Below are 26,455 nucleotides of genomic sequence, written 5' to 3'. Positions count from 1 at the left end.
TCTGAAGTTTGAATGAAGAGACTGTCATTCATGTCAAGTAACACATAATATCGGCTTGGTACGAAAAAAATCAACTCTACAATTTATTGGAGCTAATACTGAACTAGTTCCTGGAAGTTGGTACAATTTTCAAAAAAAAAACCAAGGAAAGATAAAAAGGCTACATAGTGCTGAATAAATTGGTAATAAACATTTGATTTATTTGCTCTGCTCAACAATATTTGATAATTATTACTGTACTGACTAATATGGTAAAAATTATGATTGATAATTATTCTTTATTTACCTTCAGGTAATGTGAATGCTGGGTTGGTGTATGATGAAGGGGAGATTACTCTTACATACAATGAGGGAGAGCCATGCCATAGTGGTAAATTCAAAAGGAAAACAATCATTACTTTCTCATGTGACCAGTCTGTTACTGGAAGAGATGGACCACATTTTATCAATGAAACATCTGATTGTATCTATCAGTTTATATGGCCAACCAGATATGCCTGTCCTCCATTTAGAACTGGAGAATGTACAGCACAGGATTCAGTTTCTGGGAAGACTTTTGACCTTTCAACTCTAGCTATGACAGACAACAATTATGAGTATATTGATTACACTAAAAAGAAGAAGTACATCTTTAATGTCTGCAGAAGTCTAGTGCATAAGAAAGGTAAACAAAAGTTTGTGTAGTATTTGAAACCAATGATTTGTTATAGTACATCTACAGATACTCAGATAAACTGCAAGAGTAACTTTTTATTTTGTTGTGAGTAATAGCTCATACTCAAAGAATTCTCAATCACTACCTAGATAAGCAACAGCAATAAACAAGCTGTTCCTTCAATATATAGTTATTTACTGGTATACTTTCTCCTGAAGATGAATCCAATTTATGAAGACCAATATACAAGGTCAGATTTTAAAATTTGAATAAGTAGAAATCTGTGTTGGCTTTTTATTTATGATTTTAAAGAAATATGCCCCTAGCTTTTAGGCCAAAATATTAAACAACAATCTGTTATCCCTGTAACAGCAGCAGTCATCTGGGGAAATACATTATCTTTTCTATGACAATTATGACATCTGATGCATGTAAAGTACTACAATAATAATGTTTAAAATTACAGGTCAGATCTGTCCATTTAATTCAGCAGCATGTGAAATTGATTATCAAAGTACAAATAATACGTAAGTATAACTTATTCTTTTTAAAAGGCCTATTTGTGTATTTTTCATCTAAATATAAATTTTTCATATATGTCTTTATCAAGGCTTAGATATGCTTCAACTAGAATAGGTAGTCCAGGAGCAATGCCATTATAATACCTGACAATTCTTTATGAAAATACATAGAGTTTGTTGATTTTTCAAATGAATTGCAGACTTGAAAAAACTGAGAAAATGCAAGAACCAACTACATCCATTAATCAAAATTGTTTTCTGAACAATATGTCTCTTCTACATATTAATGTGGTTCAAGCATGTGCTTAATATTCCAAACCCCTATAGGTATTATGTGTCAAAACCACCACTTAAAACTTCCTTTGAAACACTTGACATATCCTGTACATACCTTAGATCATTAGATCTTTTATTTTATAAGATAAACTTTGTTGTATTATGAAGACGTTCAGGCCCGTAGCCAGGAATTTCCAAAGGGGGGTTCGTTGGACTAACAAACTCGACTTTAACAGTCACAATTCGAACAGAACATCGACTTTAACAGTGCTTATTTGTTTTCAAGGGGGGGTTCGTCCGAAACCCCCCGACCCCCCCTGGCTACGGGTATGACGTTGTAACTGTATATAAAACTAAAGTACTGCCTTATTAACTCTGAGTCTAGTTAGTTATTTATCCTACCCATAATGGTCAACAGATCAATTTGATAGGGCTTTAAGACTTGCTAAGCCATTGCAAAATTGATAAGCTGTATTTGTTCTAAAATTTACTGTTTACTCACTTAAGGATGGTGATTAATCCATTGAATACCAGTTTGTACCAGCAATAGAAAATGACAGCCATGTTATTGTAGGAAAATTGGGTAAATTCCAGGATGAAAAGATTTAGAGTAAACTTGTAACTAATGGTTATGATAATGACTTTGAGCTGATTGGGATTATATTTACAGATATCACAACCTTGGTGAAGTCAATGCACAACAGGTTTTAGTTGATAATGGCAAAGTGGAGTTATTTTACACCAATGGAGAATTGTGTGAGGATGGCAAAACTAAAGTGTCAACCCGAGTTATATTCTACTGTAGTCAGTCAGTTAAGGTGAGTATAGCCATACTGAAGTGTCAACCCGAGTTATATTCTACTGTAGTCAGTCAGTTAAGGTGAGTATAGCCATACTAAAGTGTCAACCCGAGTTATATTCTACTGTAGTCAGTCAGTTAAGGTGAGTATAGCCATACTAAAGTGTCAACACAGGGCTTGAAATGGGTCGAGGGATGATACCAGGGCCACTATGGAAAATGCCATGTCATATTCTATATTTATCACATATTTTCATACTGGAGAAAAAAGAATGGATATATCAGATTATGTATTTAAAATATTTTCAACAAAAATTCAAAACAAATTCAATGAAAATTTAAAAAAAAAGTATGTTTTTGATTGACAGGTTAGTGAAAGTCAAATTTGGGTTTTCAAGGTCTGATATAGATATTGGCCCTGATGGCAAATAGCTATAGCCACCCTTATAAATTGTTTTTGAATGACCGGTTACTGGAAGTCAAATTTGAGGGCATGACATGGTTTTCATTGGCTGATATTTATATTTGGTTTTATTCAGGACTCACATCCTGGTGGACATTTTAGAGTTGGCTGTGAACACCATTTTGTATGGTCTACAGAAGCTGGATGTCCTATCACAGAAACTGTGGGAAACAATTGTACTGTTACCAACCCAAAAACAGGTCAGTTAAATCTTTCTGTCATGCCAGATGATATTTTTTTTCCTTACAATTTCATTAATGTTTTAAAAATTTCAGAAGATATCATTCATGGTCTGTTTTTGGATAAATGATTTTGAAGACAAGTCCTAGGCATGTTATTTCAGAGACAAATCTTTTTGCACAGACATATTTCAAAGAAAGAAGAGTGAGACTGCAGATCTATGTCAGTTTCTCAACAAAAAAAAGAACACCTTGATTTTTTAAAACTGTTTCAGTTTTGTTTACCTTTCATTTATGCTGTGGACATTTCATGCATTAGCTGACTTTAAGATGTGTATTAAAATTAGATCATACAATTAAAATAAACCACTAAAGTTTGCTATAATTACACATGTAGATATAAAAAATAAAAAATAAAAAATAAAAAACTGCTGAACCAACGCCTGAGTGGTGAAGTGAAGGTAGAGTCACTAAAGAGGATACCCGATGGTATGCAGGGTTGTTAATAAAAAAATAAATAAAATACCGCTGGATTAACAACAACGCTTTAGTGAGCTGCAAGTTTATTATGCCGTCTAGTTTCACCGATTAGATCAGCGTCTTCAGGACCCTGCAAGATCAGATCGGCGTCTTCAGGGTCCTGAAGACGCCGATCTAATTGGTGAAACTAGTCGGCATAATAAACTTGCAGCTCACTAAAACGTTGTTGTTAATCCAGCGGTATTTTAATTACATGTAGATATAGTATTGACTAAATAAGAACTAAAAAGTAAATATCAGTTGGTATTGTCAATCCTCATTTGATTGGCACGAAGTATGAAAGACAACTAACATAATGACACAATTGCTAAGAGTACTCACATTTTCATAACCAATACAATTAATATATTGATCATGTACTCCTTGACCTAAGTATTTAAAAACCACTTCAAAGTGACAAAAATATCAAAAAATATATTTTTTTGTTTTTTTTGTCATCTAGGGAATTTTGAATTGATTTTTCATGGTCTTTGCTGAATTGTTTATAACAGTTCTAAGCTTATATGTAAGACCGTATAGAACTCAACATATTGTTTAGACACTAGTCTTTTGTTGCAGACTATTTGTTAATCTATGATTGGGTTGCTGTCAATTTACATTTAATCCAGTTGTCCTTATATTTATATTTGCCAGTCATACACTTACAAATAAAAATGCAACATTTATCATGTACTATGTATCATGTCAACAACAACAACAACCATATATAGTACATACATAATCTACAACTTAATGTTGGTTTATTGTCGAGCCTGCAACTTTTGTTGCAGAAAGCTTGACATAGGGATAGTGATCCTGCGGTGGCGGCGGTGTTAGCTAACTTCTTAAAAGCTTTATATTTTAGAGGGTGGAAGACATGGATACTTCATACTTTGTATATAGATGCCTTATGTTACGAAGTTTCCGTCAGTCACATGTCCAATGTCCTTGACCTCATTTTCATGGTTCAGTGACCACTTGAAAAAAAAGTTCAGTTTATTTGTAATGTTGAATTCTCTCTTATTATAAGTAATAGGATAACTACATTTGGTATGTGCATACCTTGCAAGGTCCTCATGCCCGTCAGACAGTTTTCACTTGACCTTTACCTCATTTCATGGATCAGTGAACAAGGTTAAGTTTTGGTAGTCAAGTCCATATCTCAGATACTATAAGCAATAGGTCTATTATATTCGGTGTATGGAAGGACTGTAAGGTGTACATTTCCAAATGGCAGGTGTCATCTGACCTTGACCTCATTTTCATGGTTCAGTGGTTATAGTTAAGTTTTTGTGTTTTGGTCTGTTTTTCTCATACTTTATGCAATAGGTCTACTATATTTGTTGTATGAATGATTGTAAGATGTACATGTCTAGCGGGTAGATGTCATGTGACCTTGACCTCATTTTCATGGTTCAGTGGTCAAAGTTAAGTTTTTGAGTTTTTGTCTTATTATCTAATACTATATGAAATAGGTCAACTATATCATGTATATTTGGTGTATGGAAATATTTTATGATCTATGGATCAGTTGTACAGGTTTTATTTGACCGTGACCTCATTTTCATGGTTCATTGCTCAGTGTTAAGTTTTTGTGTTTAGGTCTATTTTTTTTAAACTATAAGCAAAAGGTCAACTATATTTGTTGAATGGAAGCATTGTTAGCTGTACATGTCTGCCTGGCATGGTTCATCTGACCTTGACCTCATTTTCATGGTTCATTGGTCTTTGTTTAGTTATCTTTGTTAATGTTAAGTTTATGTGACAAATGTAATAAAGCTTTATATTTAGGACTATCAACATAATATCAATGATTAGTAAAGCCGAGACATTTCAGCGTGTGCACTCTTGTATTAAATATAATAACATATTTGGAATAATTTTACAGGTCATGTCTTCAATTTGAATGGTTTATCAAAGAAAGGTTTCTCATTAGAAGACAAGAGAGGCCATACATTTGATCTACAGATCTGTAAGGCTTTACAGACTTCCGACTGTGTCGGGACCTCTGGTAAGGTTTTAAACTTGAAAAGTAAATATTGATAAAAGTTCTATATCAGTACTATAAAAATTGAAAATAAATTCACTGAAAATAAGATAAAAGTTTCATTATTTTTTGAAAATAAAAAAAGTAAAAGAGAATTTAAAAGCAAGTATTTTTCACTAAGCTTGATCCATCCACTTCGCAAGAAGTCAGTGTAGCTGAATGAAAACAAAATTTCTTAAGTCTTTGAAATGAGTCAACTCAAGTTTATAAATAGTTTTAAAGATTGATGAATTTTGATATAGGTAAAATGTCTACATATGAGTAAAATTGCCGTCACAGGTCACTTAGCACCTGAGATATTAACAGCTACCTTTGTGGTAAAAGGCTAAAATGACTGAAAGTTGCAACTTAGGCCACCCTACACCTACTACTACTAGTTTAAGTTTGTACCATCTTATTGAAGGTTATTTAAAATCATTTGTTGTGCAGGCTTAAATTGATAAGTATGTGTTTATATATCTGTATAGATTATAGTTATTATCATAACCTATTACTTTTATAACAGGTGCTTGTCAGAAAGAAAAGGGCGGATTGAAGAGAAAATGGAATGCTGGGAATGCTAACAGTCAGCTGGTGTTAGATGATGGAATCTTGATGTTAAATTATACTGGGGGAACTTCCTGTCATCACAACACATTCCAGAGGAATACTGTAATTAACTTTGTGTGTTCTAAAGATGCAGGACAGGGAACACCAGTGTTTGTTGATGAATCGGATGATTGCACATATTTTATTCACTGGAAAACTGAACTAGCTTGTGAAGAAAAGGTTTGAATTATAATATTGTCTATGTCTTTGTAGTGATCAAGTGTGAAATAAAATTGAGAATGGAAATGTGGAACAACAACCCGACCAAAGGGGGAATACTTCTTATGGAGGGGAGGAGAAATGGATTATTTCTATCTCCATTATGTTGTTTCTTAAGTTTCCTTGCAAATATTGTCAAGTTCAAAATTGTGGGGAAAAAATTTGGAAGAATATAGTTTAAACAGTGTTTCCAACCACTGTCCTGTTCTGTTGACTATAAGACTTCTGTGGATTCATTAACATTCGTTAAACATGTTTAACCCCGCCGCATTTTTGCGCCTGTCCCAAGTCAGGAGCCTCTGGCCTTTGTTAGTCTTGTATTATTTTAATTTTAGTTTCTTGTGTACAATTTGGAAATTAGTATGGCGTTCATTATCACTGAACTAGTATATATTTGTTTAGGGGCCAGTTGAAGGACGCCTCCGGGTGCGGGAATTTCTCGCTTCATTGAAGACCTGTTGGTGACCTTCTGCTGTTGTTTTTTTCTATGGTCGGGTTGTTGTCTCTTTGGCACATTCCCCATTTCCATTCTCAATTTTATATGTTGAATACCAATTTTCGTGGGTTTTGTGGGTACAGGTGAACCACGAATTCAAATGTTCAATGAATATCATATTTTTAATAGGATTTGTATGTATACAGAGCTTGACAAAACCATGAAATCAAATATCCACAGATATGCAAGTTTTAAGCAATCCATGAAATTGATAACCACGAAAATAAATGAATCCACAGTAATTATTATTTCTTACAAATACAGTGTTCAAAACATGTATGGTATCTTTAACGTTTTGCTTCTGATGGTCATAGCTAGGATTGATTGATTGTTGGTTGCTTAACATCCAGTGGCAAATATCATAGCTAGGAGTATCATTAATGAAAGCAACCTTGAATATTAAAATCTGTTAATATCATTTTAATATTCTGAAGTCAGCATATAACATTCTGTTTGTTTTTACTGCTAAAGTCATCATTGGAAGAATTAGACTGAGGTATGTTTTGAGAAATGGCTGTAATGATTTCAGAGATGTTCAGATTCATTGAAATAAAGTATAAAATTTATTGCAGATACTTTGCACAGCTGATATAGGAAAGGACAAAACCTTGGACTTAAGTCCTTTAATTAAGAGATCTGGACACCATTTGGTCTTACCATCTTCATCACAGACCACAAATGAGACATTTTATATCAATGTGTGTGAACCTTTAAACCCAATCTATGATACCTTGTGTCCACCAGGAGCAAGTGCTTGTTCTGTCAAAGCAGGGAGTAAACCTATTGTAAGTAGTAACTGTATTTTCCGTCTTTATCAGAAATTTATAGATAAATATTGTAAATTAAAAAATTATTGCTAGGTCTTTATGTAATGCAAACAATAGACTGGATCAATATTGTATTGATAAGAATGCACATTCTGATATATATCTGATGCTTTTATTTGAATGCAGCTTTTCTGGAAATCGCATTTAATCTCAAATTTTTGTCTATTCATTAAAAATTGTAATAATGAATGTGCATAATAATTTCTGAATTTACAGTATATGCGTGTGATTTAAACTTTTCAATAATTAATTATATCTATTGGATTTAAGAAGACTTTACACTATCGTAAGTATTTTGATATCATTAGAAAATCAAGAATTAAGAATAATGTACATTTTAATAGATTTATTGGTAGAAAACATACATATAAAGTTCATTGTTTTATTCTACTTGATATGAAATTCTCCTTCATGTGATTTTTTCAGGGATAATAAATATTCAAATGACTACGATACTCTTATGTTGGCTACAGTAGAAAGAACTGTAACATTTCTTTGAAAGTACTAAATATTTTATTTTTTAAGTCACTCTGAAAATGACACTAAGAACCTAACTGGAAAAGCTTATGTAAAAAAATACTATACTGTGAATTCATTATAATTTGTTGGATACCAATTTTCATGGGTTTCGTGGGAACAGATGAACTAGGAATTCAAATATTCAAGGATTTATAGGTTTTCTATAGGCTTTGTATGCAGAGATTGGCTAAAATACAAAATCAAATATCCACAAAAAATGCAATTTTTCGTCAATCCACGAAAATTAATACCCATGAAAATAACTGAATCCACAGTAGATAGAATGTAAATTATTATAATTCATGTATATAATCTGTTGTAGAGCTTGGGGAAATTAAAAGCCAGACCATATAACGACACAAAGACAGGAAAGATAACATTAGTATATATACATGGTAATAAATGTCCTTCAAATGACAAACAGAATGCATCAACTAGGATTGTATTCAACTGTAAACCAGGTCCTGAACAGGTATAAATCTAAACCTTATCAAATATGTTATTGTAAAATGTATGATCAGATATATAATGGACACTTATAAAGTTGTAAAGATTGAAGTACAATTGTAACAAAAATTTATGAAATATAAAAATAAAAAGATTGCCAATGAGACCACTCTCATCCAGAGACATGATATAGAAGTTTTACAACTATAGATCACTTTAAAGACTTCAACAACAAACAAAACACATACTGCATAGCAAGCTGGTATTTTTGTTCATTTCAATTGTACAAACACACCATGTTGAAGCCTAACAATAATTATTCATCATAAATCTTTTTTTTTTCATATTTCATGTTCTTTAGTACACACATTACCCCATTACAATTCTTTAAAAAAAAATTAAACAAATGCAGTGATAAATTAAAAGAAGTAATGAAATACTGAATATAATGTTCATTATGTAGAAATTGTGTGTAATAATACCATGAACTTCATTTAGTCTCATTCTAAGAATTGATACTGCTGAAAGCAGAAAATCATGATATTTTTTGGCATATTTAGGTACATGTACATATTTTGAACATCAATGAATTATTTTTATAATGAATAATACTATTGAATCTTACAGGGTGAACCACGTCTTGAGTCTGTCTCAGCAGATTGTGTTTATAATTTTGTTTGGGATACTAATGTTGTATGTCAAGAAAGTGACATACAAGTGCCAGTGTCCTTAAAAGATTGTGTCTACAAAGATGATTCTGGACTATATATAGACCTGAAGGAACTGAAGACAGATACTCCTATTGAAGTATGTTATAGATAAGATAATAGAATGATCTTGATGAGGCTTTACATGCTTGGATGTTATCCAATCAAATTCAATTTATTTGAATAAAAATTAGTTTTCACTAAACTAATGATCTTGATTTTGCTAATGCATTGATTTTGCTAATGCATTCATATTTTTTTAAAGACCCCTTGTTGTACTGTGAGATTGCCTGTAATTAACAGATGTTTGGTTCAAATATGATGAACTAATAAAAAATATTTACTGATTTTCCTGATACATGTGTTCCATTTAGACAGATTGCTGGATTACACAGTTCTTTTTTAGACAGGTGTTAGTATACCAGAAATTATTAAAAGTTTTCAATGTTTCTCTTTTCCCAATATAATGATCTTCAAGTAAAATCAAAACCCTTTTTGATATTTATAAAAAATTTGCCTTGGAAACAACTTTAAAAAAAGATTTAATTTGCAATAATGTTGTGTTGGTGTCTTGAAAACATGTGTTATGAAAAATCAATGTGAGGGCTTAAAAGTCAAACCGATTTGATTTGCTAATGCAATATTCACTGTGGTCAAACATTTAACTTAAAAGAGTGAAACCTTTACAGTCATGTGTGACAGCAAACTCGAGATTAATGAATAAGCATTCTGCATTATTCACTCAGGTACAAAACACAGAAAATGGGAAGATAGTGAAATACTTGATGAATATTTGTGACAAAGTAAAAACATCAACCCCTGGCTGTGGTTCTACATCTATATGTAAAGTTGATGGGGCCAAAGGGTTCCAATATGGCAGTGTTGGCAGTGGGACTTTTACAAAACTTGATGGAGATCTACAAATGTACTTTAGAAATGGAGATACTTGTCAAGGTAGTTTTATTTTGTTGAAGAAAATCTGAAAATTTATTAAGGAAAACTTGATCTTGTGACTCTACTTTACCTTCTTGGTCTGTGAAATGTAAGAACTTTCGGACCAATAAACGTTACTTAATTTTTTGTCCTATTTCCTGTTTATTTTAATGATTTTAAAAGTCACTGTGTTGTAATTTTTCGTGCATTACTTTGAAATAATTTGGACGTGTATCAAAAACAATATGGTTATTGCTTGAAACTTTCTCAGAAACTATTTATGATTATTGCATAAAACTTCCACAAGACTTTTAGACTAAAATATGAATTTATTTTTTTGCGATTTTGATGAAAAATCCTGTTTAATTATATATAAAATTTCAAAATGAGAGTTTTAATTATTGCAATTTTAACCCTGTTGCATTTTTGGCTATAATAAAAACAACGCAATTATTTCTGAATTGACAGTATAACATATTCATATTTATTACTCATATAGACTGATTCATATTTGATATAGGTAATACAAAAAGTTCTGGAATGATTCAGTTTAAGTGTGATCCAGATGTACCCATAGGAAAACCAGAAATTTCATTTGTAAGTTATTATGTCAAATCTGTCTTTATTTAAAAGAAATTGGTTATGGTTTATATTATTTAAAAATCTTTGTGTTCCCATATGATGGTAACATTTAGGATTACAAATTTTATTATTTGAAATAAAGGTTTAAAAACAAAACTGAGTTTATTAATGGCCAAAATCATATTTGTTAAAAAAAAAAAAACAACAACAAAAAACATAAAGTGTCAATTTTTTCAAAATTTATTTGTTAGAATTGGGAAAGGTCAGTATGCTGTTTTTGTTGCTTTTTGCATGTTGACTGACAGATCTCTACTAAAGAAACAACTTAGTAAATGCATAAAAGATTGCATTTTGAACTGTTTGTAGATTAAACCTTGTCAAGCAGCCTTTACATGGAATACCAGACAGGTATGTCCTAATGTGGCTGATAGTTGTTCTCTTAGTTATGGCGGCCATATTTATGACCTGAATATCCTGTCCAGTACGACAAAATCCTGGCAAGCAAAAGATTCTGCAGGGAACCAGTAAGTTAGAAAAATAAAGTTGTTCTATACAGTCAATTAACAAAAAAGAAAAAAAGAAAGCATTTAATGAAACTTTAACAATGTACTTTTTAGGGTTAACCTCTTCTAAAAATGACCAAAAACTAAACATTTTGAAGCCAGGGATGTAGATATATCTGAGCAAGTTAGGAGCTATATGATGTAAAAGAATTTATGAAGAATAGCCAAATTAAATGAAATTATGAATGAAGTGAATTACACATATTTGTGTTATAATCGCTTTTGATATTCTTTGCATCATTAAACCAGCATAAACAAAAGTTGTACAGCCATTCTGTTCTGTATCATATTTATGTAATGATGGTAAACTGAATTTTGATGTAACTAAAATATGTTGACTTTTTCAGATATTGGCTGAATATATGTGAGGGAGTTCATAGCAACCTGAAATCAGAAAGCTGCCCAGCTACAGCAGCAGGCTGTAGAAAAACAAAATCTGGTATAATAGATACATTGGGACTGATTTCTACACAGAAACTTGCAATGGATGGTAAATATTCAAATAGAACATATTTATAAAAGCTATTCAATGTTTCAACTATTGCAAGTTATAGTTTTTGAATTACTTTGATAATTGTTTATTATTGTATTCTAGAAAAAAATGAGGGAAGTATTTTCCCCCTTCTCCAAAAATGTAATACACACAACTTCATAATTAAATGTGTATCAAGAATTACATTTTAAAATATTATATATATATTTTTCCTTGTTCATGAAATCTGATCATGAGTGCTTAAGAAGTTACAGATATGTTATCTTGGCAAAGTTTTGTCATGGCAGAAGTAGTGATTTAGAAAAGTCTCTCTTTAAGAAGATTGGCTTAGATGTCAACACGTCAAAATCACAAAAAAGCAAGTAAAAAGTTAATGAAGCATCAGCTACCATTCAAAGCCAAAATGTATAATTGCACATAAACAAAAACTCATTAAGTATTCATTAGATGTTTTAACTCCTATTTTTAGCTGATGGTAAAACATTAGTATTGGAATACTCACATGGAAATTCAGCTTGTTCACATGCCAAAAGAAGAAGTGACAACCTTCTGGCTAAAGTTGTCATTAAATTTGAATGTGGGAATACAGTGGGAGGTCCTGTATATGTACCTGGGTAAGTCACTTGATATATATATATATCACCTCCATGCTTTCTTTAGATTTTAATTTTTTTAATTAAGAACCAAATTGTTATGATTTAATGCCTACATTTATGACATGTTCCTCATCTATTCATATATCATGAACCAATGATGTTTTCTCATAAAAAAATAAATTTTGTGTGTGTAATGCAAACTGGAATATTTAAAAAATTGATATTTGTGACAGTAAAATCCTGATTTATGTGTGCAAGCATTCAAATTTACTACAGGTATTATGATTCAAAAGGTAAGGTCTTATTTAATTATTAATTATTTTCATCAATCCCAAATTTAGAAGTATAGGCAGTGTAACATTTTCAGAATACAAATTTGATATAAAAATGATTTTATTTTGTAGAAGTGACAGCAATAGTTGTGTGTTTGAATTTAAATGGAAATCTCATGTGGCATGCAGAGTCGAAAGGTAATATATGTAATTGTTTATTAATGTAATTTATTTGATGTTAAATTACATCTCCTTTCCAACTCCCTGAACAATGTGTTGGAATCAGTGTGTCTGTATTGATGGTTTGGTTTTTGATCGCATATTAAAAAAAGGAAAATTAAATTAGGAAGACATATTTCATTGTCATTAGCATGAAATCGGGAGGACAGAGTTCGCTGTCATTAACATGAAATCGGGAGGACAGATTTCACTGTCATTAAAATGAAATTGAGAGGACAGAGTTCACTGTCATTAAAATGAAATTGGGATGACAGATTTCACTGTCATTAACATGAAATCGGGAGAACAGAGTTCACTGTCATTAATATGAAATTAGGAGGATAGAGTTCACTGTCATTAAAATGAAATTGGGATCACAGATTTCACTGTCATTAACATGAAATCGGGAGGATAGAGTTCACTGTCATTAAAATGAAATTGGGAGGACAGATTTCACTGTCATTAACATGAAATCGGGAGAACAGAGTTCACTGTCATTAATATGAAATCAGAAGGATAGAGTTCACTGTCATTAAAATGAAATTGGGATCACAGATTTGACTGTCATTAACATGAAATCGGGAGGATAGAGTTCACTGTCATTAAAATGAAATTGGGAGGACAGATTTCACTGTCATTAACATGAAATCGGGAGAACAGAGTTCACTGTCATTAATATGAAATCAGAAGGATAGAGTTCACTGTCATTAAAATGAAATTGGGATCACAGATTTCACTGTCATTAACATGAAATCGGGAGGATAGAGTTCACTGTCATTAAAATGAAATTGGGAGGACAGATTTCACTGTCATTAACATGAAATCTAGAGAACAGAGTTCACTGTCATTAATATGAAATCAGGAGGATAGAGTTCACTGTCATTAAAATGAAATTGGGATGACAGATTTCACTGTCATTAACATGAAATCAGGAGGATAGAGTTCACTGTCATTAAAATGAAATTGGGAGGACAGATTTCACTGTCATTAACATGAAATCTGGAGGACAGATTTCACTGTCATTAACATGAAATCGGGAGGACAGAGTTCACTGTCATTAACATGAAAGAGGGAGGACAGAGTTCACTGTCATTAACATGAAATGGGGAGGACAGAGTTCACCGTCATTGAGGTGTAATACCACCAAATCATGGTACGTCACATCCGGTTGCATACGAAAGTAGGTCTAAAAAAATATTCCCTTGAATTTGACCATTGTAGGTAATTAATCCTACATTTTATTGCAGTAAAACTATTTCTGTGTCATAAACATATGTCTTGGGTATTTCAAAACACCATTATTTTTTATTTGTGATTTCTCTATAGAAAATTTTGTAATCTTGAGGTTACATGGTGACTAAACCTTGTACACAGATAGAATAAGGGGAGAAATTTGATTGGTTAACTTACAATGATGGTTATTTTCTTATATGCAATGAAATGTTATGTGAAACTTTTTCTATAGAACTGGACAGGATAAAACTTTACTCATGCCAAGTATTTCTTTATTTGAAACAAAGATAAATTCTGCACAATTTTTTGAAAAGTGCAAATTTAACAAAGACTAATAGGGGAAAATCAATGGTGGTATTACACCTAATATGGGAAGCTGTACATGCACCTATGGCCTTGTGAGTAATCTCATGTGTTAAAATTTCTTGCTATTTAAGTGAAATAATACAAAAAATGAAACATTCTGAGTGGATTGAGTCTCCAAAACACATTTTATGAGAAAATTGTCTTGAAATAGGACTGTACCATGAATATTCAGTTGACAGAACAAGCCATACTAAGTGCATATATTTATTTTTTTGGAGGGGGGGTGGGCTTTTTCTCCTTATTTCTTATATTTTGCTATGATATAACATTTTCCTAGGTAATACTTAAATAAATATATAGTTATAAGTAGATGAAATTATTTTTAATGTTGTAACGACAAGTTATTCACTAAAAGAGAAGCCTTTTATGTCCCTCTTTGGAACGCGGTGTAAATTTAATTTTTACGTAAGGACTTATTGAAACCTTCATGGAGACAGTAAACTTTTATATGGATTGTTCATTCTGCTAAAATGCTTCAATTACTCATTTCTTATAACAGTTCCACCATAAATGATTGAAAGTTACCCCAATATTTTTATTTATTGGCCTGAAAAGTTGAAATTTTGAGGAAATGAGAGGTATAAATTGACCCAAAGAGACCTTATAAAGAAGACAAAGAGGTTTATTAGTGGTATTTTATGTTCCTAAAATCATCTTGTGTATCATTTTCAACTGTTTGTAGGCAGATAAGATAGATATTTGATCATTTATTGGTTCACACTCTATTCTATCTTGATGCGGCTTGGTTTGGATTTGTCGAAGAAATTTTGCTCGAATCGCTGTAGATGTTGTCTTTCAATATACTAGATTTTTCTCAAACTATTGAACTGATTATGACAAAACTTGACAGAAATGCTTGAAATAACCAGTATTACAAAGGGAAAAAGTCACATTCAGTTTATTGAACAAAAAGGTCTTCTTTAGGTGTAATACCACCAAATCATGGTACGTCACATCCGGTTGCATACGAAAGTAGGTCTAAAAAAATATTCCCTTGAATTTGACCATTGTAGGTAATTAATCCTACATTTTATTGCAGTAAAACTATTTCTGTGTCATAAACATATGTCTTGGGTATTTCAAAACACCATTATTTTTTATTTGTGATTTCTCTATAGAAAATTTTGTAATCTTGAGGTTACATGGTGACTAAACCTTGTACACAGATAGAATAAGGGGAGAAATTTGATTGGTTAACTTACAATGATGGTTATTCTCTTATATGCAATGAAATGTTATGTGAAACTTTTTCTATAGAACTGGACAGGATAAAACTTTACTCATGCCAAGTATTTCTTTATTTGAAACAAAGATAAATTCTGCACAATTTTTTGAAAAGTGCAAATTTAACAAAGACTAATAGGGGAAAATCAATGGTGGTATTACACCTTGACATGAAAGAGGGAGGACAGAGTTCACTGTCATTAACATGAAATTGGGAGGCCAGCTTTCACTGACATTAACATGAAATCGGGAGGACAGATTTCACTGTCATTAACATAGAATTGGGAGGACAGATTTTACTGTTAGTAACAACAATTATGGTTCAGAGTATGCTGTGGATTCATTATTATTCGTTTGATACCAATTTTCGTAGATTTTGTGGCTGCAAGGTAAACCATGAAATTCAATATTCAACGAAGTTTAAATTCTCTATAGGTTTGTATGCAAACTTTTGTAAAACCATGAAATTAAATATCCACGAAAAAAACCAAGTTGTCTGTTATCACCCAAAATGGGTACCCAAGAAAATGAATGAATACACAGTAACTGAGAGTTTAAAGAATATTTTATGTATTTCTAAAAATTTGGTTATTGTTTTTTATATACATTGTATATAAATATATATTGTTTACATTTTCAGAGAAGAAATTGGAGTAACAAAAAATAATACTATTACTGATCCAAGATCTGGTGGAATAATTCATCTGGATAAACTGACACTCAGGTAAGAATTCTTATACAGTAAAATAATTTGATTATGCAAGCACCTGTAGTTCTAATATGATTTTAAGATATTGCTTTAAGGAACATGGATTATATGAGTTAATGTCTATCACTTTCAAACTATTTTTAATGTCATGCTCATTTTAATGCCCCCTCCATAGCAGAGGGGGCATTAAGTTTTACCCTTGTCTGTCTGTACATACTTTGTCCATCTGTATCTCAAAGTTGGTTTCCGCTCTCTTACTTTAGTTTGCTTCAACCAGATGTTATAAAACTAATACAAAATGCTTATTACCAAAAAAGAACAGATCAAGTTTAAATTTTGGTGGCGTCACTCTAACCATTCTAGAGTTATGCCCCTTTACAAATGGAAATATTGCTTAATTTTTTTGTTTCTCTTCTTTTACTTTAGATTGCCTGAACAAATTAATATGAAACTTATACACAATGCTTATTTTCACAAGAAAACAGATCAAATTTAAATGTTGGTTGAGTTGCATCACTTTAACTACAGTTAAGCCCCTTTTCAGTGGAGAAATTGCTGAATTTTTATTCCTGTTCTTTAACTTTAGTTTTTCTCAACCAAATGTTATAAACCTTATCATAAAATAATTACTACAAAACACAGATCAAGTTTAAATTTTGGTGTCACTTTAACCGTTCTAAAGTTATGCCCCTTTACACATGAAAAAAATTGCAGAATTTTTTGTTTCCTTTCTCTAACTTTAGTTTGCCTCAACCGAATGTTATGAAACTTATACACAATACTTATTACCACAAACAATTTCCATCATATTTTTCTCAGAAACTACAACTATGTTTCATGTTGGCATGCATTAAATCTTGTTTACCAAATATTTGTACATGTATATTATTCTAACACATTCTAGCTCACAGTTCTACTTATTACATATGTAATGAAATCATTATAGGTCAAAGTACAGTCTTCAACTCGGAGCCTTGGCCCACACTGAACAGCAAGCTATAAAGGGCCCCAAAATTGACTAGTGTATAACCATTCATATTGGAAAACCAACGGTCTTGTCTATATAAAAAACAAGAAACACATCAACAGACAACAACTACTGAACATCAGATTCCTGACTTAGGACAGGTGCAAACGTTTGCAGTGGGTTTAAACATTTTAATGGTACCAAACCTTCACCCATATCTGAAACAATAGTGTAACATCACAACATACCGTAGAAAGACACACTATAAAATATCAATTGAAATGGCTTAACTCAATCAACAGACATATAAACACAAGCTATTGCTAACTAACCAAACCAACAAAACACATGTTTACTAGCTGTATTATATTGATATTTCCTATTATTATTAGATCGTACACTTTATCGGAAGGGAAGTCAACATACTACATAGACACTTCAGGACAAGCCAATGGTTGTAATGGTGCTGTTGTTTGTAAACATGTAGCTAACGTTGAGGGAGGAATGAATATCGGCCAACTCAATAACAGAAAGTTTTATATTGAAGGTAATATAAAGTTTATCTATATGACTTGTAGAAAATTTTTCATAAAAGTGTCCATCATATCCTGTATTTCACATAATGTATTTATGGATAAGTTATTTTCAGAATAGGTATATAATTTTAGTTTAAAAAAAAATGAATAAATGAATTGAATTTTAAGGTGAAGGTCAAGATGCACAATTGATATCAGGGAGTCAGTAATACTGTAAAACAGTGTAACCTGTGTTATCTGACACACTGGGGAACCAGAATAAAATGTCAGATTAAGCAGGGTGTCGGAATACTCAGGTTTTTCTGCAATGATGGGCATATTTTGGGACCAAGAAAATGTGTCAAAAGCAGGATATTGGAATACTAAGGTGTCGGATAAGGCAGGTTGCACTGTAGTTATATTTGCTTTTATTCCCTAGTTCTTATTGTTAACTTGAACATGTATGATGGCACATAAGAAATTGAGAATTTGTTTAGTAACAACTTTTATTTGTTTCTATTGTTCAGCTAACAGGATTTATCTTGATATTGTTGGTTGTATAATGTTATCACTTTTTCTTATGACCTTGACTTCATATACAGGGTTCAATTGTCATTGTCAAATCATGGTTTGGTCTTTTTCTCAGATATCATCAGCATCAAGGCAACAATATTTGGTGTATGCAATGATTGCTATATATAAATACCCATCTTAATCTGACTTCATTAATATGGTTCATTTAGTCATAGATATGCTTATATTATGATATTTTTTAATGAGATTTATATTATTATGTTACAGATGATGTTTTACAAGCTGAATACTCGTCAGATCAAGAATGTGAACATGATAAAAGTAAAAAATCTAAAAGTATCATACAGTTCCATTGTAATTCTAAAGAGGTAAACATCTTTTTACAAATGCATTTAACTATAACTACAAAGCAGTAATCCTGTAAGAAAATAAAAAAAAAATACAAGATATATTGAAGTTAGTCACTGTACATGACAGCCTTCGCGAATAACTTTTGAGTCCACAAATCCGAAGCTCAATTTAAAAAAAAAATAAGTTGGATTCTGTTGGCTTGTAGAAAAGAATTTTACAAGCCTGAAATCAATTTTACAAGCCTGGGCCATAGGACTTGTGGTTAAGCTTGAAGACTGACATGAGACATTTGTGTTGTGTTTTGTCTTTTAAAGATACAAATACTAAAGGGTAGTAAATATTGTTTGTATTATGATATAAACATTGCTATATTTCATTTATTTACAGGCTTTCAACACAAAAGGGATTCAAAAGTAGTAGTGATCAAGTAATTGTGGGCTAGTTACTAACTTTAATTGAAAAAAGAAACATAAAAAATGAATGAAAAATGTAGCATGTGTCCATTGATCTGAATTTGTGGTTAAAAACGCATTGTGTATAGGTTTTATAACATTTGGTTGAGGCAAACTTAAGTTAGAGATTGGAAACAAATTTTGGGGTGTAAGTATGAATGAACATACAGCTGGATGGAAAAGGGTAACTCTTTTTAAATGCCCTTCCTGTAACAGTTAATGCAAAAAAAGCTATGAAAATTGATAGCCCTGTTCCTTTGCTTTTTGTTGTGCATTTACTGATTTTGTGTCATGTCCTTTGTTTTTCATTTTTAATTATAAGTGTGCTAGATTCTTACACAATTGAAGTGGGTCTCATTGGGGTCTAAGCGTGACGCGGGATTGCCGTTTTTTTTTGTAAGTGTGACACGTGAAAGTCAAATTATTGTGTCGTGAAAACGGGAAATGAGGTCTAGCGGGACCCGGGAAATGACAAAAAAAATGAGAATTGCTTACATACATAGTGTAAGCGGGATACGGGAATCTGACAAAACAGTAAGCGGGATCCGGGATCGGAACCCCCCAATGAGACCCCCATTGAAGTGCAGAGGACATTGAGTTGGTTAAAAAAGGTTTAAAAGGTTGCTGTGTTCACATTATTTGAATACCAAGCACTGAATTTATTATTTTTCTTTATTTCAGTCTATTCCATACCTCCTGTCAGAATCAAGAGATTGTGTTTATCTGTTTATATGGGAAACACCTCATACATGCATCACTCCTCAAGTGTAAGATTATCTCAATGTATATCATAAAAAAAACATCTCATCTTATAGTACATTAATCACTTCACTTTACCAAGTTATGCCTTAAACAATGTATCAAACTCTCGAGATCAAACTGATAAAATTTATTTTACCATAATTCAGGAGCGAATTTGAATACAGTAAAAGTGATTGTTATTTACCAGCTTCAGATACACTGCAGATACTCTGCTTATCAATTGTATTCTACAAATGAATAATCTCAGTCCTTTAAAGTTTGTTTTTAAATATAAAATGAGGAGATGTGGGATGATTGCCAATGAGATAACTATAAATAAATAATTTTTTTACGCAAATCACATTCAATAGAATAAAAGACCCAAAAAGACAAAATGCAAAACAAACACATAAAAAGCAACTGCCTTATTTATGACAAAACATTAAACATTTTAACATTAGGAAAAAAAAAATTTAACCTATCATAATTTTTTTAAATCCCACAATTCGACTCAACATCATTTTTATTGTAGTGTTATCCAGACACCTGCATCAACTGGTTCTAACACAGGAAATAATGCTGCCCAGGCGAATAATAATAAAAAAGATGAATCGGGATCAGGAAAAATTGGTATAATAGTTGCTGTATTCTCAGTAGCTATTCTTGTGTGTGTTTTATTGATCATATTCCATAAAGCAGAAAGAAGGTAAGTTATGACCAAACCAACAATTAGTTTAGCAGACCTTATAAAAGGTATCACCTTTCCATACTTTCCTTACAAGGATTTAAAAAATTAGTGTAATTACCATTTATATGAACTTTCAAATTATAAACCATAAGAATCATATACTGGGATTCAATAATTTTTGTGGAATGCAAAAAAAAAATATTTTCATGGATATTTGATTTCATGGTTTTGACAAAATCTGTTTAAAACCCAATAGAAAATGTGAACTTAATGGACATTTAATTTGGTTGTTTACCTCCTAGGAAAACCATGCAAATAAGTTAGAATAATGAATCAACAGTAATAAGATTTTATTAAGAAGAGGATATTTTCATCTAGATAATTTTTTAACAAAAGATTTTACCCTCTACCTTACAGATCAGCATTTAAAGCAAAGATTACAAGTATTTTTAGTAGAGATGGAAGAGAGAGGGCTCTATATAATAGTGTAAGTATATATGAATCAAGAGGCATAATATTTTCTTATCAAAGCATACAATCTTCACCATTTTCTATAGTAAATAAACACTGCCTCTGTGGTATTGAGATAGTATGTTTGCCTCCAGTTTGGGAGGTTGTGGGTTCCATCCTTGAATGAAACTACCAAAGTCTTGAAAATGTACTTGCTGCTAAAAGTTTAGATAATACTGGTAGTTAGGTTGGTATCCATGATGTCTTCATAAAAATATATACCTCAAAATACAGATCAAGTTTGAAATTGGGTGGCATCGTTTTTACCGTTCTTGAGTTATGCCCCCTTTATAAATGGAAAAATTGCTGAAGTTTTCGTTTCAGTTCTCCAAATTTAGTTTGCCTCAACCAAATTTTGTGAAACATATACACTATGCTTATTACCACAAAATACAGATCAAGTTTGAATTTTGGTAGTGTCACTTTCACCCTTTTAGAGTTATGCCCTTTTCAAGCAGAACAATTACTGAATTAGTAGACCTCTTTCTAAAAAGCCTTTGTATGCATACTTTTAGGGATTATTTTACAAAAATGGAATACAAACATTGAGTAGTGAAGTCTACATAAAGGGACACAGAGTGAGAAAATATGAGGTGAATGGTCCTTCCCCCTTTCTACAATATAAAAATCCATTATTTTCCCAAATACACCACAACTGTAATGCTTTTTATTTTATTTATTTCACATATATCACTTCAAGATATCTCTTATCACATATTTAGCATATCTTGCTTATAACCCTTTCAGAGCTTCACAATAATGATGCATTATTATCTATTTTTATGAGTTAAACATCATTTTTATGCCCCACCTACGATAGTAGAGGGGCATTATGTTTTCTGGTCTGTGCGTCCGTCCGTCCGTCCGTCCGTTCGTTTGTCCGTCTGTCCGTCCGTCTGTCCCGCTTCAGGTTAAAGTTTTTGGTCAAGGTAGTTTTTGATGAAGTTTAAGTCCAATCGACTTCAAACTTAGTACACATGTCCCCTATGATATGATCTTTCTAATTTTAATGCCAAATTAGAGTTTTTACCCCAATTTCACGGTCCACTGAACATAGAAAATGATAGTGCGAGTGGGGCATTCGTGTACTGAGGACACATTCTTGTTTATATTACTTTATAGTTTACTTGTGTAGCCTAGGTCTACAATGATCATCTTATCTTATTAGATATTTCTTTAAAAAAATATTGAAACTGTTAGGGAAGTAAAAATTGATTAAACAACCACTAATGTAGGTTATAATGATATGGAGGCTGATAACCAATAAAACATGGAGATAAAACTTAAGTTAAAGTTAAAGAAGTCTGAAATGTAGGTCATTGTTACCTATTTATAATAGGAGACTATTTTTTCTCTCCAAAATATATTCATTTACCAAGATTTTTATTGTGCGTTATTAAATAACTGAAAACTGGTATGGGACATAAAAACATAAACTAGGTAAGAATATTTATGAGGGTGATTCCCATTTTTTAGGAACCAGTGTAAGAATGCACCTAGGAGAGTAGAACTGTGGGTTTCGTCCATTCTTTTATTTGATTTACTATACATATATCAGGTTCACACCAATAGTATGGGTATATGGAAAGTTGGAAAAAATCTTACGTACTCCAATATACTGTCCAATGCCTTTTATTGACAATACCTGGGTTTTCATGCACAGATTCAGATGGAGGCGCACTTTGCCAGTCCCCCCATAAAAATTAAAAATAATGTAATTAATATGTAAAATTACAGCCATTTTGGGGTCAAAATATGGTCTTTTGACATTAATCCTGACTCTATGCCTAGTTTTAATTACCGTTGTCTTAACTATAGTCTTTTATTGAAAACTTTATTTCAGTTACCAAGTACCGAAGATGAAAATGAAAATAACAATGATGAAGTTGTTTTTTTAACATGTTTTTTTAACTCCTCATTCTCAGGAGCACCCCTCCCCTAAAAATCATGGATCCCCGTCGGATTTTAACTATCTTTAATATAGTCTTTTATTGAAAACTTTATTTCAGTTACCAAGTGCTGACGATGAAGATGAGAACAACGATGATGATGAAGTTGTTTTATTAACACATGAAGAACAGATGTCCAGTAGAATAGAATCAGCAGACGGACAAACACATGATTTAACAGATGATGTTAAAATATTAAATCCTTTCGCAGATGCTGAAGGAGGTTACCATGACGATAGTGACGAAGATCTGTTAGCATGATCTCTATTTGTTATTGTATTTAATTGTTTAAATGTGGTGTCCAATGTTTATAAAATGTGATTGTTTATTTCCATAAAAGATATTTCTTCTTTTTTGGATAAATTTGTGTTAACTGTGATACAAAGATGATTATTTAAATACAATGTAACCTGTGTCATCTGACACCTGAGTATTCCAACATCCAGCTTTAACCGACACATTTAAATGGTCCAAAAATATGTCTTTCCATGCAGAAAAAACCTGAGTATTTTGTCTACCTGTTTAATCCGATATTTTTTCCTGGTCCCCCAAGTGTGTCGGATTACACAGGTTACACTGTAGTATATATTGGGGAAAAATATGTGGTCATTCTAATACAAAAACCTTATACATGTAACCATTGTAAAATATCTACAGTATTTCATCAGATCTGTTCAATTATTTTTGTTATATAAGCAGAAATTGGTTCATTTACAATGAGACACTTTTTGTTTCCTTTTTTTTATTGAAAAATTAAGGAAATATATATTAAGAGTTTTCAGGTAGATAAGAAACTTTCACAAAATCTTGCTTACATTATTATGTTGTATTTTATTGATCTGAATAATTTTTTGAGGTGAATAAGTCTTTGTTATATTTATTTAGATTTGGGAATGGGGTATGCGAATTTGGGAACAAAATGGTCTCAATTTTCTGTCTTTCTTATAATCAACATATTGTTTGCTTGTTGTAACATATTTAAAGTCAATTACATCAAATTGTCGTGCATTTCTGCCGATTGGCCATTTTATTCCACAATGATTAGCTTTAAAATCTGACTGTATGAAGTGCACAAGTATTTTTATGACTTGATTCAGTAGAAGATGAAAAGTACAGCTTATTAAATCGCAGCTCTTCATCTTTACAGTTGTTTAAAGGTATTAAATGATTAGCCAAAGAATTAACCCATGACATCAAAATTAACGTAGCCCCTAGCTTTTAATTATAATTAGTTATAAGTTAAGTTTTATTTAACAATATTTGTTAATTATGACAGATCAATTTATCTTTTTCTTTTAATTTATGAATTACCCTTCTAGAATTTGGTTGTAGAGGTTGATGTACAACGAAATTCTCATAAGTTCTTCACACAAACCCTGTATTTATTGATATTCTTGTTCTTCATAATTCCTCTTATCATTTTCATATGATATATAATCTTATTATTTTAGCACTGTTTATTTCAAAAGCAATACAAAAGCATTTAAAACTGTTTTCCCACAGTGTACTTATAAGAAAATCTTAAACTGTTGGATGATTTAGATTTAACTTTACCATAGGTTGGTTCATAGGGTATTGTATCTCAACTAATTTACATTTCTCCTCATAAACACATTCCAGTTGTTAATGTATGAATTTATTCTCCAATTAAAAATGAGTAAAATTCAGTTAAAATTTACAAATTAATGCTCCATTATAGTATATATAACAAATCTTCCAACAACTATGATATCTAATATTGTTCATGCCTTTATTTACTGCTCTGAATACCAGTATATAAAATGTAACTTAAAGTGCTATATTTTGTCCAGTTGTATTTTTTTTTGCTTTAAGCTTATCATAACTTCTACATTAAGCTTCTGAAATTAAGTATATCATTCTAATAAGAATTACTATTGTTTTTTATAGGCTGTTAACCTTTTCATACACAAAAGTAATCACTGCCAAATAAATTGTTTGTTCATAATTTTAGGAAACAGGTTGAATCTTGATAATCTTTATTTACTTGAAATACTGTAAATCTACCAACAACTGAAACATTTTCTTTATCACATGTCAGAAGTGTTCATATAATTGCATTTTGTCAACCTTTACATTGCATATCCAAGTATATATGTTTTATCATCATTGATTTCTGTAATGTCTTCTTAACTCATGTTTAGAAAAATCCCTATTTAATCATTCCATCATACTTAATAATACCAAATGTAAAACTAGAGGCTCCAAGAAGTTATTCGTTTACTTAGCATTGATGTCACAAAATGCAAGTAATGTAGAAGTTATGTTTCATTGGATGCCTCTTATAGAAAGCCATGACTTTATGAACTTGTATTACTAATACATATACGTAATAATATATGTACCTTGTCGGAAAATATCAAATTTATTTGTACGAGCTTTAGAAACATGATGAAAAGGGAGACTGTGCCAAGCTTTTCTCCTGTTTCGTAGCGAGTACAAATAAATTTTATATTTTCAGACAATGTACATATATTGTTTTTATCTTGCAATTTACACCCGGTACTTTAGGTTAGCTGTTCAAATCGAAATCATTGCTTTTGATTTTTCAAAAGACCGCGAAGAGGACCCCAAAATGAACTGTTACCCAGAAAGAAAAATCCGTCTTACTGCTTGCTCAAAGTCAAGCAGGTAACAGGAGACTTTATTTGTACATTTGTACATGTACATATACAAATATAGCAAACATTTATTCATATACCTGTTATTTGTACAATATAAGGCTGATTGCAGGATAAAGAAAAATATCAGTATGTGTCAGATGTGATTATTTGTTAGTTAATGTTGGCAATAAGTTAAAGCATAATCATGTTTTTATCAATGCAGATCATATCATATGAACAAATGTTGAGGGTATATGATTTATTTTGTTTCTGTTAATTAATGGTGAAACATTTTGTTGAATGTACAATTAAGCTGCTGATTATGAACTTGCTTGAATGAGAGGATCAAATAAATTTATTTTTTGAAACATTCATGTGCATTATTATTATTTTGCCTAATCTTCCATTCTAAATTTTATATCGAACTCCATTGAACTCTGGAACCCATTTATATGTGTAATGATCAGGCTATTTAGAACCAATGTTTAGATAATGTTTACTCTTTTTTTTAAGCGCAGAACTTTTCAATGCAGCATGAACTGTTCATGTTTTCATGGATGCACTACTATTCCTGTAAAAAAGATATTTTGTGTCGTCTTGTCAAAGTGGCAAAAAGAGTGCACACGCTTAAAAGTCTGGCCTTCTTTACTAACCATTGATTTTATGTTGATAGTC

The 26,455-nt window shown here is 31.5% G+C and overlaps 1 protein-coding gene across 1 annotated transcript in view; it reads left to right on the top strand.

The window, feature by feature from the left end:
* LOC139492086 (cation-independent mannose-6-phosphate receptor-like) overlaps positions 1-26,152 on the top strand; it is a 57,624-nt gene extending 31,472 nt beyond the window's left edge. Inside the window, exons 22-43 of the mRNA XM_071280225.1 lie at positions 293-664; positions 1,122-1,182; positions 2,123-2,270; positions 2,791-2,914; positions 5,301-5,423; positions 5,965-6,227; positions 7,335-7,547; positions 8,431-8,580; positions 9,183-9,362; positions 10,009-10,216; positions 10,716-10,792; positions 11,144-11,301; positions 11,688-11,830; positions 12,303-12,447; positions 12,834-12,899; positions 16,384-16,467; positions 17,812-17,966; positions 18,736-18,836; positions 19,953-20,038; positions 20,545-20,718; positions 21,118-21,187; positions 23,220-26,152. Of these exons, the coding sequence (XP_071136326.1) occupies positions 293-664; positions 1,122-1,182; positions 2,123-2,270; positions 2,791-2,914; positions 5,301-5,423; positions 5,965-6,227; positions 7,335-7,547; positions 8,431-8,580; positions 9,183-9,362; positions 10,009-10,216; positions 10,716-10,792; positions 11,144-11,301; positions 11,688-11,830; positions 12,303-12,447; positions 12,834-12,899; positions 16,384-16,467; positions 17,812-17,966; positions 18,736-18,836; positions 19,953-20,038; positions 20,545-20,718; positions 21,118-21,187; positions 23,220-23,420 (3,302 nt within the window). The 3' untranslated portion in view covers positions 23,421-26,152. The remainder of the gene's footprint in view (positions 1-292; positions 665-1,121; positions 1,183-2,122; positions 2,271-2,790; positions 2,915-5,300; positions 5,424-5,964; positions 6,228-7,334; positions 7,548-8,430; positions 8,581-9,182; positions 9,363-10,008; positions 10,217-10,715; positions 10,793-11,143; positions 11,302-11,687; positions 11,831-12,302; positions 12,448-12,833; positions 12,900-16,383; positions 16,468-17,811; positions 17,967-18,735; positions 18,837-19,952; positions 20,039-20,544; positions 20,719-21,117; positions 21,188-23,219) is intronic.
* The last annotated feature ends 303 nt before the right edge of the window (positions 26,153-26,455 follow it).

Source organism: Mytilus edulis, chromosome 10 (genome assembly GCF_963676685.1).
Source record: "Mytilus edulis chromosome 10, xbMytEdul2.2, whole genome shotgun sequence".
NCBI lineage: Eukaryota > Metazoa > Mollusca > Bivalvia > Mytilida > Mytilidae > Mytilus > Mytilus edulis.
The sequence above is the reverse complement of the archived record's forward strand: the minus strand, read 5'-3'. Positions and strand labels throughout refer to the sequence as shown.